At 51.7% G+C, this 15,407-nt stretch overlaps 1 protein-coding gene across 2 annotated transcripts in view; it reads right to left on the bottom strand.

Moving 5' to 3' along the window:
* The window catches only part of SEMA3G (semaphorin 3G), a 66,715-nt gene that overhangs the window by 12,571 nt on the left and 38,737 nt on the right, over nt 1–15,407 (bottom strand). For both annotated transcript variants that reach the window (XM_084633894.1, XM_084633895.1), the window contains exons 4-9: nt 12,460–12,579; nt 9,796–9,886; nt 9,145–9,261; nt 8,414–8,556; nt 1,130–1,244; nt 368–437 (exon numbers count right to left, since the gene is read on the bottom strand). In XM_084633894.1, coding sequence (XP_084490020.1) covers nt 368–437; nt 1,130–1,244; nt 8,414–8,556; nt 9,145–9,261; nt 9,796–9,886; nt 12,460–12,579 — 656 coding nt within the window. The remainder of the gene's footprint in view (nt 1–367; nt 438–1,129; nt 1,245–8,413; nt 8,557–9,144; nt 9,262–9,795; nt 9,887–12,459; nt 12,580–15,407) is intronic.

Here is a 15,407-nt window from a genome sequence, read left to right as displayed (position 1 = left end):
TACAGCTATTTATACATATTTACACCAAAACCAACCCAGTGCATTTGCATTATTCATCATCCTTATGCAGCTGACCTCTTCTACCATTATATAGTTACTAGACAAACTATCTCTTCTCACTTAGATTATATGCATTTTGGAGCAGGGACTTTCTTTTGCCACTCTGTTCAGCGCCTAGCCCACTGGGCTGGGATCCTCTTGGCCCTACCACAATGTAAATAATAAACAATAATAATACTGAGCAGCATGGGGAAAAGGGGTGGGGTCAAAGTTAAGGATGGTGTTGGAATGGCTGATGTTAATTTTCAAGTGACGGGAGAAGGCCTTTTGTTCATTATAGAAAGTGAGAGGAGCTGTGAGTTGTTACCTGATGGTGCTGAAGAGGGCATAGATCTCAGGGCTCTTCCCATCTTTGGTCCTCAGTAAGAAGATGTCCTCTATGGAAGAGAAGGCTGGTCACCCTGTATATCAAACTACCCCCTTCCACAGCACCCCACCCCACATCCATCTACTCCTTGATGCTCTCAGCATTTTGCTGGCTTGTCAAGAGTCGCATCCCAAGGGATACAACTATCCCTCAGCCAGTTCCAATCAATAATCCCCCCCCCCCGCTCCATCTCCACCTGCTGGGGGTTGGATAGAGTGAGGCAAGCCCCCCGCCAAGATTCTCCCAAAGAGACGAAGGCCAAGCTGGAGAGCATCTCTGGACTCCGTGGCATCCCAGAGGTAAACAGTTGGATCTTGTTCTTGTCCCCAGAGGCCCCAGGTCAGCAGCCCATCCTGATTCAGCAGAGCACTTAAGCCCAACTTCTAGCACAGACTGAACATTCAAGGCTTTCTCCTTCCACCCACCACTGCCAAGTGGCCAGTCCCCTAGCCACACACGTATCATAGAATATCAGGGTTGGAAGGGTCTTCAGGAGGTCATCTAGTCGAACCCCCTGCTCCAAAGCAGGACCAATCCCCAATATTTGCCCCAGATCCCTAAATGGTCCCCTCAAGGATTGAACTCACAACCCTGGGTTTAGTAGGCCAGTGCTCAAACCACTGAGCTATACCTCCCCCAGACAGACAGCCCCGATCCCAGAGCCTCACAGCCAGAGAGCGTATGGGCAGTTGCTCCTCTTACCCAGTTCATCGAAGTAGGTGTCTATCCCATCAGGCCCTGGGACAGAGCACACCAGCCGGGCTTTGTTGAAGGTGCTCCATTTGTTGACCAGCACCCGCTGGCCCCCTGCATCATTCTGGAAGGAGAAGGGACATCACTGCACACACTTGGAAGCAGCCTGATAAAAGGTTAGCTTAGAGACCATGAGCTTAGGAGGTTTGAGCCACATGAGCAGCCACAGAGCTAGTTTCTCCAGAGGGGACAAGATCATGGTACCTTGACAGGAGACAGTGGCAGATGGAGCATACTGCTTGACCTTCAGCTCAGATGGGATTATTGCACTTCAGGCCAGGGAAACACTGCTCCACCCCCAGCTATGATCCCTTCCCAGATCAGTCAAGTTATTATAATCAGGGCCCAAGAAGACCACTATTGCCTGAGGGAAAGGAGGACCAATCTGAGATCCATGGAGCACTCAAAATCAGTGACCACTTTGGCTGCATATTTCTAAAGTCAGGGCCCCAGAAATGAAGCCTCAGATAGTTTGAGGCAAAAATGTGATCCTAAGTGACTTGCCCAAGATCACACAATGGTCAGTGACAGATCTAGGAACTGATTCCATACAGGCCAATTCCCAGTCTGGCGTTTTAACCCCCACACCATCCTTTCTCCTTTTCCAGGCCAAAGCCTTCCATAACCCCTTGCCTTGGCTGAGACACAAAAGGAATACAGCACCAATGGAAGAAGCTTCCTATTCCTTGGAAAGGAACAGAAGCAGTTATTGGTAACAGCTGTAAAACCAGAGTCACTTAATGGAGCAGCTCTGGATTGACACAAGTAGAGCTGAGATCAGAATCTGGCCCTCCCTGGAGTCTTTCCATTAATGGTTATAAACATACCCAATGCAAAGAGAAATGAACATCAACGGGGCAATGCGCAGACCTTGCATTCAGCCGGAGTTCTGATCTTTCCCTGTTAGGGAACTAGGCATTCCTTAAACCACCTCTGCCTAGCCTGCTTGGCCGAGTTAGAAGGGAAGTGCCTGTTGCCTAAGGAAAGGGCTGATGTATGGAAGCAGAAGATACAGGTTCTAGGCCCTGCTCCGACTTCTTGCCCTTCACGAATCCCAGCCTGGCCTGAGTTTATCCGTTGGCCTGTGCCCAATGGACATTCCCCTCACCAAGTGCAGCATGCGGCCCCTGATGCAGCACCCCGAGATTGTTGCTGGGATCCCCTGTCAGGCCACCCCTCGGGCCGGCTCCCTGTCCAAGACAGCATGTTGCCACTGGGCATGAGCAGAGGCGTGAGCTTTGTACCTCTGGGGCATGTGGGGTTTATGTAAATGCAGGGCTAGTAATCCTGACTCTGGGTGATGTACACAGCACTGGGCAAACTGAACCCATACCCCTATCCTTACATGCAGGCCCTGCCTATTCTGACCTAAGACCCTATACCATTCTGCCAGTGCACTTCAAACCTGCCCTGCAGCCCCCCTGCTATTCTAACCCTGGCTGCCCCACACAGCTCTGCCAATGCCTCTCCAGCATGACCTGCAGCCCCCTGCTATTCCCGCGCTGGACTCTCACGCCGCTCTGCTGATGCCCCTCCAGCCCAACCTGCATCCCCCCTGCTATTCCAGTGCTGGGCTCTCACACAGCTCTGCCAATGCCTCTCCAGCCTGACCTGCAGCCCCCTGCTATTCCCGCCGCTCTGCTGATGCCCCTCCAGCCTGACCTGCAGCCCCCTGCTATTCCAGCCCTGGCTCCCCCACACAGCTCTGATGATGCCTCTCCAGCCCGACCTGCAGCCCCCCTGCTATTCCAGTGCTGGACTCTCACGCCGCTCTGCTGATGCCCCTCCAGCCTGACCTGCAGCCCCCCTGCTATTCCAGCCCTGGCTCCCCCACACAGCTCTGCCAAAGCCTCTCCAGCCTGACCTGCAAACCTCACCTCCTGGAAATCTGACCCCAGGCCTGTCCTGTGCACAGCCAATCTAATGAGCAGACAAACTGAGAATTGGCCAACCAAGTAATTTCACCAGTGACCTCAACTGGGTTTACATAGAAAGGTCAAACCCTCGGCCCAGGCTAAATCCTCTTTGTGACGCTCCAGCTATGCAAAGGGGACTCGAAGCTGCACTCAGAGGGTAGCTGGGGATTCCCCTGTACAGGAATCCCTCACGGCCCAAGATGGGGTAGCCAGTTGTAGATATCATGGAAATAGGAGTTCTGTAAGAACCTAAAATAGGAACAATCCATCATCTGGCTAGCCAGGTAAGTTAGAGCAGCTGTGGGGCACCTCTAACTTGTGCCAGGAGCCAGTTCTGCCCTAGCATTTGAGGAGGCTGAGACGTAGCTCAAAGACACATTTACTTCACCCCACACTCAGCTGCATTGAATGTTAGCCCAGCACTGAGCCCCAGGTCTGCAGGGCAAGGTCAGTGTACTAACCCACGAGGCCAATTTGTTAACCAATGTGGATGACCTTTGGCACACGTGCATGCGTATTTTCTGTGTGTCTGAGGCATCGTAGGAAATATATGGTCAGTCAGTTCTTATCCCCACTCCAGCCTCTTGCCCAAACAAAGAATCCCACTCCAAGCAGGGATTGATCAGTCCAATAAATAACCTCTTTGTTCCTGTGCCTCAGTGTTTATTTCTGGGGTTAGAGCAGGAGCAGAGAATTTGCAGCCAACAGCGTTGCTCTGTTTGGATGGAGAGCTGCCATCCTCTCCTCCGGTTCATGCTGCCCACAGCCTGTTCCAAAGCAGCTGCTTCCACACTGAGCGACTGCTGATGCTGCTGGCCGACAGATGTTTCTCTTCGCCTCCCCAGGATCTCTGGGGCCTGCTAACTTGTGCTTGTGAATGACAGGGCCGGGAATTGAGCCACCGCCTTCCAGGTGCTGTAGCAATTCCATCACGATGCCTTCCTCAGAGCCCACAATCTGCTCCAGCCCCTGATTACTAACAGGTTTCAGAGTAGCAGCCATGTTAGTCTGTATTTGCAAAAAGAAAAGGAGTACTTGTGGCACCTTAGAGACTAATAAATTTATTTGAGCATAAGCTTTCGTGAGCTACAGCTCACTTCATCGGATGCATTCAGTGAAAGCTTATGCTCAAATAAATTTGTTAGTCTCTAAGGTGCCACAAGTACTCCTGTTCTGATTATTAACAGACTTCCAAAGGTTGGAAAGGAAGGGGAGGGCAGATTTCATCCCTCAGGGGCCGGTGAGCGCAGAGAGCTCAGAAATTCCAGCTCCTCTTCAACAAGGTGCTTCCAACACTGATCACGGCAGGATACAAGACTAATCACAGCCCACAGAGCTGACCCCAAAGCAAATATGTGGATAGCACAGGGGGATGGCCCCTGGGACTGAGACTCACTTACCAGCAGGGACTGGCAAAGCCAAGGATGAGTTTAGTATTGTGAAACTCCGTTGGTCGAGTCTTGGTGGCTTGGATCCATGAGAGTGTGGATAAGTGGTTCGAGGTTTGGCCCGTCTTCATCCCAGATGTTGCATGGAGGCTAGTGGCCAGGAGGCCTGGTGACATGCAGCAGTGAAATGCATCCATCTATATGTTAATTTTGCTATGTCACTGCAGCTGTGAATGCTACAGGTGGGCAGCCCCATGGGGTAGAGAGATGTATGGCTTGACATCTTCCTTACCCTGAACCACTCGAGCAAGCCTATCCAAACAGCACGCTGTGATTCCAGAGGTGGGGGGCGAGGGGAAGAGAGGGACAGTTGAACTTCAATGTTCCATGTGGAGGGCAGGGAGGGAGACCGCGGTCACGCTCCGTGTGTGTTACAGCTCAGCGGATCGCACAGCTAATATGCATTCAGTGACGGGGCCTCCACTGAGATGGAACGTGCATTCATCTCTGCATATGCAAGTAGGAAGCCCCTGGCTTGAAGTGCCTGATCTTCTAGCTTTTATTTCCTTCTGCCACATCCAGAGCAGGACTGTCCACAATTCTCTTCACCAGCAATGGAAGAAGGAAGCCATAATGTCCACCTGGAAGTTTTCACACAGCTCCCAAAATATCTTAATCCCCCATCAAGGAAGAAATCTGTCCCATCTCCCCTTCCCCCCACACCAAAAAGTGCTGGGAAAAGTGTTACCATGAAAATAGAAGATTTTCACCAGGGTTAAATTTGTGAACAGTCACAATATCTGGAGAGCAGATAGAGGTCACGAGCTGAAATGTTGCCACTTTCAGAACACAAGCTGCATTCCCTAGGGACTAAGCAAACTGTGACCCAGGATGGAATCTGCAGATCCTCACATGGAAGTGGCCCACAGCTCTGACACGCAGGCTACCTGAGACGGAGTGAGACTCAGAACCAGCACAGCTGAGCCACTGGGCAAAAACAAGAGACGAGTATAAAGAAGAGACTCAAAATCTCAAACTCTCACAGGATGGGAAAACCATTCCTAACCAGCTCTACTGAGCATAGGATCACAATATGAATAAACTCAAAATTGTTTCCTGTCCTGAAAGAGGACAAAAGGTTACAATCTCATAAATTTTCATGAACCGATAATCCAAAAAAAATGTTCAGATCAGGAGAGTGGGTCAATCAAAATGCTTCATTTGGACCATTTCATTTCAAATTCAACCTTCTTAAAATGCTTTAAACTTTTTTTAGTATAAATTAACAAAAATTTCAATATGCAAAGTTGTTTCAAAATCAGAAGATAAAATTTCTCATTTAGAAATGGTCAAAAATGGGACATTTCAACAATTTTTAAAAAAAAAAAAAAAAAATTTTGAATCAGGCGTTTCTCCTGAAAGCAGACTCTCGTAAACAGCTGCAGTTTCAAGGAATCAACATTTTCCAAAAACAACAAACACGTTTGTCTGAAAGTTCCCAACCAACTCTAATTCTCATCCACTCATGACCAGACCTCCTCAGAGAGGACCCAAATCCTTTGCGCCAGTCACCACAGTACATCAAAAGAAGAGCAGGACTTCACACCACATAGCTGTGAGTGGAACTTTCCAAATTGTCATGATGGCGTATGGGCTCACTGTGGCCTCCAGGTCTGGAGCGCCCACTCCAGGTAGAGTCCAAAAGAGTGCTGAAGTGGCCCACAGCTCTGACACGCAGGCTACCTGAGATGGAGTGGGATTCAGAACCGGCACAGCTGAGCCACCAGGCAAAACAAGCTGCAGTAGAGGGAGAATGAGGTCCGGGATGGCTCTGGCTAGTTGCAGTCAACAAGGACCCTCTCACTGCACCAACTCGGGCCATATGGTGCCACCCAGGACCTACCTAGTCACACAGTCCCATTGAACAGACCAAGTAAGACATCACGCAGTAGGAATGTCAGAATCTGGCCCTTCATCATGCTTGCTGTTGCTGTTCCGACCCAATTAAAGTCACTGTAGTTTAAATTTGAGGTATGATGAATTAATTGAAATCTGGGAGACAAAATCATGATTGGCGCGAAGGATGGGATCACAGTGAAGCAAGACAGGGGCCAGGAAGAGGCTCAGGGTCTCTGATTTATAAAGAACAAAAGAAAAGGGGATGTAGAAAAAATGGCCAGGAAACTGGAGAGTTTCCACTTGAAATGTCAACTTCAATCCCCATCTTTCTCATCAAAGGCTTAAGTGGGATTTTTGTGCCAACCACATTAAAGAGTCATGAAGCAGAATTTTCCTAGTCTTGGCTGGAAAAGAGTCATTCGCAGCCTTGAGAGATTTCCGTGACACTCAAGCACCAGGCAATCTGGAGTGTGAGGCCTTGACTGAAGTGTTTAGAAAACACTACAGGTGACTTTGTTCATCTCACTCCTGAAACCCAAACGGAAGGACAAAGCAGCTTTGATTTCACAGTTAAGTCTGGAAGAGCCAGAGCCAAAGCCCATTGAAATCAAGGAGGAGGTGCTGTGGGCTTTAGATCAGCTGCTCAAGACCTGCCACTTTGGTGGTTAGGAATTTAGGAGACCTGGGTTCAATTCCCAGCTCTGCTACAGACTTCCCGTGCAACCTTAGGCAAGTCACTTCATCTCTAGGCCTCAGTTGCTCATCTGTAAAATGGGGATAATAGCCATGCCTCACAGGGCTGTTAAGGTTCAAGACTAATGAGGGCCATGGAGAGAGGATTCTGGTTGGCTCTCTGGAAGAAATTTCCCAGTGGTGAGATCTAGCCAGCTCCTGCAGGAAGTGGTGTGAACTCCAGCTCTTTGGACATTGGAGGCTGGACCAGGCAAAGCCCTGACAGTTATGGGAGTTGAGCTCTCTTGAAAAATCTACCCAGAAATGTCTGCACCAAGCATTTTGCTAATACCAGAGGAGTGTTCCCCCAGCCCAGGCCCAGTGTAGGGCTGCCTACGTTGTCCCCTTCCAGAACATGGAGTGCTATAGACGTTCAGAATTGCATATAGCCCATGGGCAGTCAAGGATGGGTAGCCATAAATTAGAATGGCCAGGAGCTGCTCACACTTATGCTGTGGGCTGTTTCGGCCCCTGGAGCAGTCTAAAACCCAGAATGTGCAAAGGGGTCATAAAACTTCCCCAGAAGCTGAAGCCTGCTGAAGGTGTAGCCCAGAACCAGACCCCAGTGTTCCAGGCACTGCTGCTTTGTGGCTGACCTAGTTAGCAAATGGGGACCCTTTTTTGTGGAAAATTTCAAATTTTCACAAAAAAACAACCAACCAAACCCCTGAAATATTTTGGCTATAAATGAAAGCATTTTGATTCTGAAATGTCACTGTGGTGTCTCATGGGAGTTGTAGTTCAGATGCCTTATGCTTCTATTCTCTTCTAGAGGCCACGTTCCCTAATAAGGCAACATCTCCCAAGATGCATCATGGTCTTGCTTGTTGGGGGGGAAGCAGGGCATCATGGGAAATTAAGTCTGGCTGAGACACCTGGTCCATAGAGGAGAATGGGGGCATGAGGGACTTGAATTACAGCTCCCATGGGGGATCGTGGCAGCATTTCTGAAGTGAAATATTTTGGTTTTGGGGGGTTGAGTTTGATGAAAAATGGTTTTCCATGGAAAGTGACTGAAAAATCGCATCAGGTCAAAATCCTCATTTTCCACTGAAAAACAGTTTTACCAAAAAATTTCTGACTGCCCCATTGGGCACCTTTGAAAACTTTACCCAATATTTGTTTTCAGAACAAAGCTATTTACAGGAGGATGGGGGCAAATAGAAGTGAGGAAATTCCCCCATAGTTCCCCCCCATTAACCCCCAAAGATACAGTAATGCTACCGGGGGTCCCACCACCCAAAACTCATCAGAACAGTCACTCCAATGTTACCACACATTCCCTCCCATGACCTCACCACACAGATTCGCCCAACACGGCTGAAGATGGCACGGCCTTTGCCATCTGACTCCACTGCTTTCTCTGTGAAGAAGAAATAGACCTTGTCATTGTCCCGGTCGTCATTGTCTGGGATCAAGTAGGCGGCCACAAACTTTGGATCTGCGTGAGAGAAAGCCCAGAGCAGAGCTAGAATATACGTGGAAGAAACATGAAGGACAGCATCCAGCCCAGCACTGCTCCAAATGGTGCAGTCCCTGGCAGAATCTCCACTGCGAGCGTGGCTGCCTGTAGACCCCCAGGTCCTGGCTGCAGAAGCAAACAGGAAGCCAACAGCCAGTCCTGTCAGATGGAGCATCCCCTTCAGTCAGGAGTTCTCAAACTTGCCATAATATGGGCCACATCTTAGCAGGCCACTGTACCGTGGGCCAGTTCTGCCCTCCTAAATTCACCATTGGGCAGCCTCCTGCCATGCCTCCCCTCCCATTTGCCACTACCCAAGCCACACCCTCCCTTCCCATTTGCCATCTCCCAGACCAATGCCCCTCCAGCCTGGTCATGCATACTGTGGCCTTCTGCATGGACCTACAGTGAGCACTGCATGGTGGGGTGGGTGGCATCCAGGAGTTGTATTAAAGAGGAAGGTGGCTGCAATCTGCTTCATTTAATACCAATTAGCTGGGACTTCAAGCTCTAGGGGTTTTGCCGAAGTGCTTCCCCCCTAGGCAAAGTCAGAGAATGTGCTTTTACCATTCAGCAGGCGCTGATCCATCTCAGTGCGTAGAGATGAGCGGGCCCCCATGCTGCGGAAGATCACCGAGTCCCGGCCCAGGAAGTCTGCAGTGAGGCCTGTGTACAGCTCCCCTCCTGGGAAAACAGCCCCACAGAGAAAATAAAACCCTACAGCACGGCCCTGTGGACTGCAAACCCATCCTGGAAAAAGAGGGCAGCACCCTTGCAAAGGGATTGGGCTATATATATGCTATGGGAAGTCTATGGCCTGACTCAGGTTAGAGTCCCCGAGAGGGGAAAGACCCTGATCTGGATTTCTGTGCTCACCTGGAATGGAGCCACTGGAAATGTGGACTTCAGATGTTGGCTCTAGCTAGGGAAGAATCCCGAAGTAGATTTCTAACTGGTTATAAATTACTCTAGGCCCAACTGTGCTGTCCAAGAGTGCCATGTCTCGTCAAGGCTGGCAGCTGTCGAATTCCACTGTCCCTAATATGGCTGCAGTTGATGATCTTCCATAATAATTTCTCTTCAGTCTATGCTTTAGCAGCGGGGACCCAACTGACCTGAGATCTCGGGGTTATGAGGGTTTCTATCAGGGCAGCTCAACCCTAAGCAATGGTCAGTTGTGGAGGGTCAAGTCTTTTGCGGAACCAGCAGGACACTTACCAGTGAAGGTGCTTGCAAAGGCCCTGTTGGGCTCATGGGGACACTTGCCCCGCCCATTCTGCACACTCGTGGGATCCAAGCTGAACACATGCTGGGAAGAGGAAGGATACACAATACAGGGTGAGGCAACACAGAGATGCCACCAGGCTGACTAGTACACAAGCTGGGTCAGAGATCTAGGCTGGAGTCCAGAAGCGATGCCTAGGGGGGTGCTTGTAACATGGTGGTCAGTGGCTTGGAGCCTGCAGCTCATCTACGTAGGAATAAGATACACACTGGAAGGGACTGGGATAAGGTGTGTGCGACACCAACACAGACTTACTATGACTCTGCTCTGAATGTGGCCCCATGGGTCTAGTTCTGGGCAGCTGGAGGAGTGGTCTTGGCCCTTGTAGCCTGGGCATTCTACATCTCCCAACATCCCCACATGGCATCAGAGGATGCTGGGCATCTGACAACGCTGCGTTCCAGAATCTGGGGGTGCCCCTCCTCCCAACACAGCTCGGGGGGGGGGGGGGCTCTGCAGCTAAAGCCTTTCTGGCCGTCCTCCTTAGAGTTTAGTCATTTTCAATGAGATGTGAGGAAGAGCCACAGGAAAGGCACAGCTTCAACTCAGCAGGAGAATTGGTCTAGAATAAAACGCAGAGAAAACTCTGCCAAAAGAAAACCATGGTCCTTTAGAACAGGAGTCCTCAAACTTCATTGCACCGTGACCCCTTTCTGACAACCAAAATTACGACATGATCCCAGGATGGGGGACTGAAGCCTGAGCCTGCCCTGGGCAGGGGGACCAGAGCCAAAGCCCAAGCCCCACCACTCCAGGTGGGGTGTCCAAAGCCATAGCCAAGGGCTTCAGCCCCAGGCCAGGGGCCTGTAACCGTGAGCCCCGCCACCAAGGGCTGAAGTCCTCAGGCTTGGGCTTTGGCCCTGGGGTGGTGGGGCTCAGGCTTGGGCCCAGGGTAGTGGGGCTTGGGCTTGGGCCCCGGGCCCCAGCAAGTCTAACGCCAGCCCTGGCGACCCCATTAAAATGGGGTCCCAACCCACAGTTTGAGAACTGCTGCTTTAGAACAAAATCCTCCTGCCGTGAGCCTGGCCCCTTGGCACTGGGGCCATGGGAGACTGAAATAGCTCACGCGCTGAGGGCCAGATCCCTAGCTGGCATCCATCAGCTCTGCTATGGAACTCTGCCAATTGACACCGGCTTAGGATCTAACCTCAGGTGTCCAGAGTCCTATTTACCCCTCTCCCTGGGTCCCTGTCTATGGCATATTGATGTATGGAAAGCTTGGATTCCCGGCCCAGGTCACAGAAAGTTTGAATAACCAGGCTGGTGCAAGTGGGGAGGCTTGCAGTTCTGTCCCCACCCCATCGCCCTTGCACAGCTGACATGCTGTGCAGTTTTTGGCATCTCCTGTCTGCCTCTCCCCTGACTTGGTGGCACACAGCAGGCCCTTCACGCAGCCTGGATCTCAGCTAGGCAGCCGTGGCTCCATGACCCCACCCAAGCACAGCCACGCTACGGAGCAGGGCCCTGCCGAATGTCTGCAGGGGTTCTGCAGCACCAGGAACAGGGCCCCAATTGTGTTCTGCGCCTGGTGTGACTCTGGGAGGGGACGCAGGGACAGGACCATCCCAGGCTCTAGACCATAGATGGCTATGCTGAAAGGGCTCTTTCTCCTCCACACTCAATACAAGAGGCTCAAAGCCTGTGTGGAAGAAGGGGGTCATAGGGAGGCCATGCTGATTAAGAGCAGGGATCCTGGGCATGAAAAGAAATGTCATGTACAGAGCTGGCCAGGGCGAGGGGGTGGGAGCAAGGTGGGTGGATCCATGCGGCAATTCAGCTTTGTTCAGAGGTGGGGTAGGGAGACGTGCTGCTCACTCTCCATGGGGCAGCGGAGGTTCCTGGGTCTTCCCTGGGGCGGATGGTGGGTTGTTTGCATGGAGCGGCTCCCCTTGCTGGGCAGGAGGCTGGCGTTGTGTGGGACCAGTGCTGTGCACGGATTCCCCCCGCAGTGCAGAGTGGCCTTATACCATCTGCTCATCCCTCTGCCGTTCAGGTGGTTTGCTCCAAGCAGGGCAGGTGCCACCCACCAACACCCTTGCGGGGCTCACCCACTCATGCTACATTTTGGCCATCTGCCTTCATCCCCCTTCCCCCGCCCCAACAGTTCAGGATTGTCTTTTCCTCCTTCCTTCCCATTCCTGGCTCCTTTTCAATCTGCTTCTTCCCAATTTCTCTCCCCTGCCATTGTACCTAGTGCTGCGGGGCCTGCGCCTCCATGAAGCATAAAGAGAGTTAGGCCGGACTTGGGGTTGGAGGGGAATCTGGCATTGCAGCTGGAATCAGCCTCATGGCCCAGCAGAACATATCCCCACTCCAGCCCTTCCCAGGACATTGCAGAGGCTGGATCAGGCCAAGAGACAGGCCCCAGAGTCCCAGCTCTGATGTAGAGCTGAACATTCTCTAGTCCAGACCCTTCTCACAATCCTGCCATGGCCACGCGGCACCAATAACCCCAGGGCAGCTGCTCTAAGTGCTGGGATTTCCCTACAGTCTTGCCAGTGATCAGTGGCACTGTCTGGCACCAGCTCTCATCACAGGGGCTCCCGCAGGATTCGCTCTGCAGGACTCAGGCCAGCTGTCCCGGGGCGCTGCCTTACCTCGCCACGATGTCCCACGTCAATGAAGGCGCATACAGGGTGGAAGGCTCCTGTCCCGCAGGCCAGCAGGTGAGTTCGGTTGAAGGGGTGAAGTGCTCGGACATAGTTGGCACATTCCGTCTGGAAGAGAGACAGTAGGGAGTGAGGCTGTTTGATCAAGCGGATCTGTCAGCGCATGGGAAGGACTCAGCACCGCCTTCCTCTTTGCCAAGCGGCGTAATATTCCTCTGACTGTGTGTGATGGTGCAGCGGGTTCCTTAGCAATGGATGGTTGCTACAACAAACACCTTGTAAGTCACCACCTTAATTATCTTGTCTAGTCCACACCCTACCCCACACGGTGTGGCCAACTTGTGTGATTTTATTGGGTTGCCTGATTGGCTGATTGCGAGTTCCTTATGTTGATTACTGAAGAATATCCGGTGGACACTGAGGTTTGGGAGGTTGTCGTCCCAAGGTCAGAATCCCTATTAAGCTGGGAACCCCGACGTGCACGCTTGCAACACTCACACTCAGGAAAAACCTTCTCTATGTGTAATAGTTTTCTTACTACAGTTAGCCAAGTTACAAACACTCCAAGCCAGCAAGGTAGCTAGAGAGAATGCAGAATGAGCGTCCGAGCATCCAGAGACTCACATCAGCCCTTGCAGAACAATCTGACATGGTAGTCATGCTCTTCCTCCTCAGCAGCCGCATCTTCCTTGTCACCACCTCCAATGGTCATCCTCCTAGCATCTCCCAAGGCACGCAGGCAGAGTTACAGCTTCTACAATGCCTAATGCATATTCAAGTAGGGATGCCAGCCCCTTTTCCTTATCACCATTTCCTCACCCTCTGAATGCTGGGGTGCCCTCCCGCCATAGGTTCCTAGCCCATTTACCTTAAGCTTCTTAGCAGAAGCATCAACTCGTTGCCATGACATTCTTGCGGTCAGACATCTGTTGATGTTCCTAACTAAAGACACTGCAAGCGGTTCTAAAGTAGTATCTGTGGCTACCTGTCAGCTGTTTAGTCACTACAGCGTTCTGTCTTGTGATATCATATGATCTAGGGTTACTGTTGGTTAGCTGCTTGTACTCCAGCTTTTCAGGCCTTGATTGGTTTGGCTAAGCTATTATCTTTCAAGCTTTGAGACTTACAGTCTCATTGCATTACTGCCTTGACTTGTACCTATGCCTTCCCTAGCAAACAGCTATACCCAAAGGCTACACTTGCGCATCTTGCCCTATTCGGTGCTTTTCTTGAAGCCCCCAGTTCCTGGAGTCATGAGGTTAACACTAAACAAGCAGAGTCAGTTTCTAGCCCTCCTGGTTGCAGAGAAAATGTGACCCATACAGACCGAAGAATCAGAAGAATATGAAAAAACCCCTCATGTTTTTTAAGGCAATTGCATGGTATCTGGGGTTTTGAACACTTGGAGGCGGCAATGCTGCACACGCCCTGCCACAGGACCCTCAGACGAGCACACGCGCGGACACGTTGCTTGCAAACCGAGCAGACCAGGGGACGACAATGCAGTTGCATGACCCCTGGCCCGGGATGTGGCAGACCCGGGTTCAAGTCCCTGCTCTGCTGATTCAGGGCAGAGTTCTTCATCCCACATCACCCCAAATCAGCTGGGTCTCCCACCCAACCCCGCAGCTTACAGAACAAGAGTCTCTCTCATTTCATGGAAGCCGATCAGTCTCAGCAAAAACGTCCCAACCAGCCCTATTTGGGAAACAGCTGGCCGGCGAGTTGACAGCGCAAGACATTGGTGCTGCTTTCTGCAGCTGTGCACTTGCCCTTTGTTTCTACAGAGCAGGGGGAAGAACCAAATGAGTCCCAGTGCATTACGTCCATGAAATATTACAGCTCCATGCTCCTCCTTGCCCCCCCCCCCAAAATCATCCTAACCGCTCTTGGAAAGCTCCCATCACACTGGGATTTTCCAGCCGCTCCCCCTCGGCTGGGGCAGGGCAGGCAGCATAAACCCAGTCCCTTGTCCTTGGGCACAATAGCAGGAAGCAATACGTGCTCACTCACAGCTGTGAAGGTGGGAGGGCAGTTCAACTGCCACACTGCAGGGAGTGAGACCGTTCAAGGTCCCTGCTCCTGCCTAACAGAACAATATAACTCCCAGGGGGCAAACCCCTGCACCAGCTCCTCAAGTCAAATGGTTCCTTCCCCAGGCGCCCCATCATGCAGTCACGGGATCCCCATGCCACGGCGCTGTCATTGCTTGGAGAGGCAGGTTCCTGTATTGGCGCTCGTCCCCTTCCTGGCTGCTTGGCACGTATCCCATTCTCCACCACTCCAGTCCAAGCGACTCCTTCCCCCGCAGAGAGTTCATGTCATCCCCCAACCCATTGTAGTATCTCAGGCCAGGAAGTGAGGTCTTCATATTGCTTTGTGCGGGGGCTTCCTGTATTAGTCCAGCGGAGCTGCAGACAGTGCATTCTGCTGGCGGGCCCAAGGAGACAGGCCTAAATCCAGCATTCTTGCTCAGCAGTACCCAGGAGCAAGAGCCTGGCTCCTGGGCCTGTATGCCCAGGGCAGCTGGCCCAGGAGGGTGGTACAAGCTCCAGGATTGTGGACCTGATGCTCAGCTGGTATAAATCAGCACAAGTCCAGAAGCTGTGCCAAGCTGACCAGGCTGAAGATCTGGCCCCCGCATGTCAAAAATCATCTCTATTGGTAAGGGATCCCATGTCTACCCCCTGCGGCATTTCAGGACACCCCTGGGTTCTTAGCCTGAGCACCTCCCTTCCAGCATGAGTGATGCTGGATTGCTCCCTAGCTTCATTACCGGGGAGGGGCAGTGAACATGGATGGGTCTCCACCCAGTGCTCTGGAGTTGTGGGGATACGGAGATCACTGCTTACCCTGCAACACTTCCCACTCTGTTGGGGCAGTTGCAGTGCATGACCCCAGGACACCATTTTCCATCGCAGCACATGGGCCTTACT

Source organism: Lepidochelys olivacea (assembly GCF_965140295.1).
Source record: "Lepidochelys olivacea isolate rLepOli2 genome assembly, chromosome: 7".
Classification (NCBI taxonomy): Eukaryota; Metazoa; Chordata; order Testudines; family Cheloniidae; genus Lepidochelys; species Lepidochelys olivacea.
The sequence above is the reverse complement of the archived record's forward strand: the minus strand, read 5'-3'. Positions and strand labels throughout refer to the sequence as shown.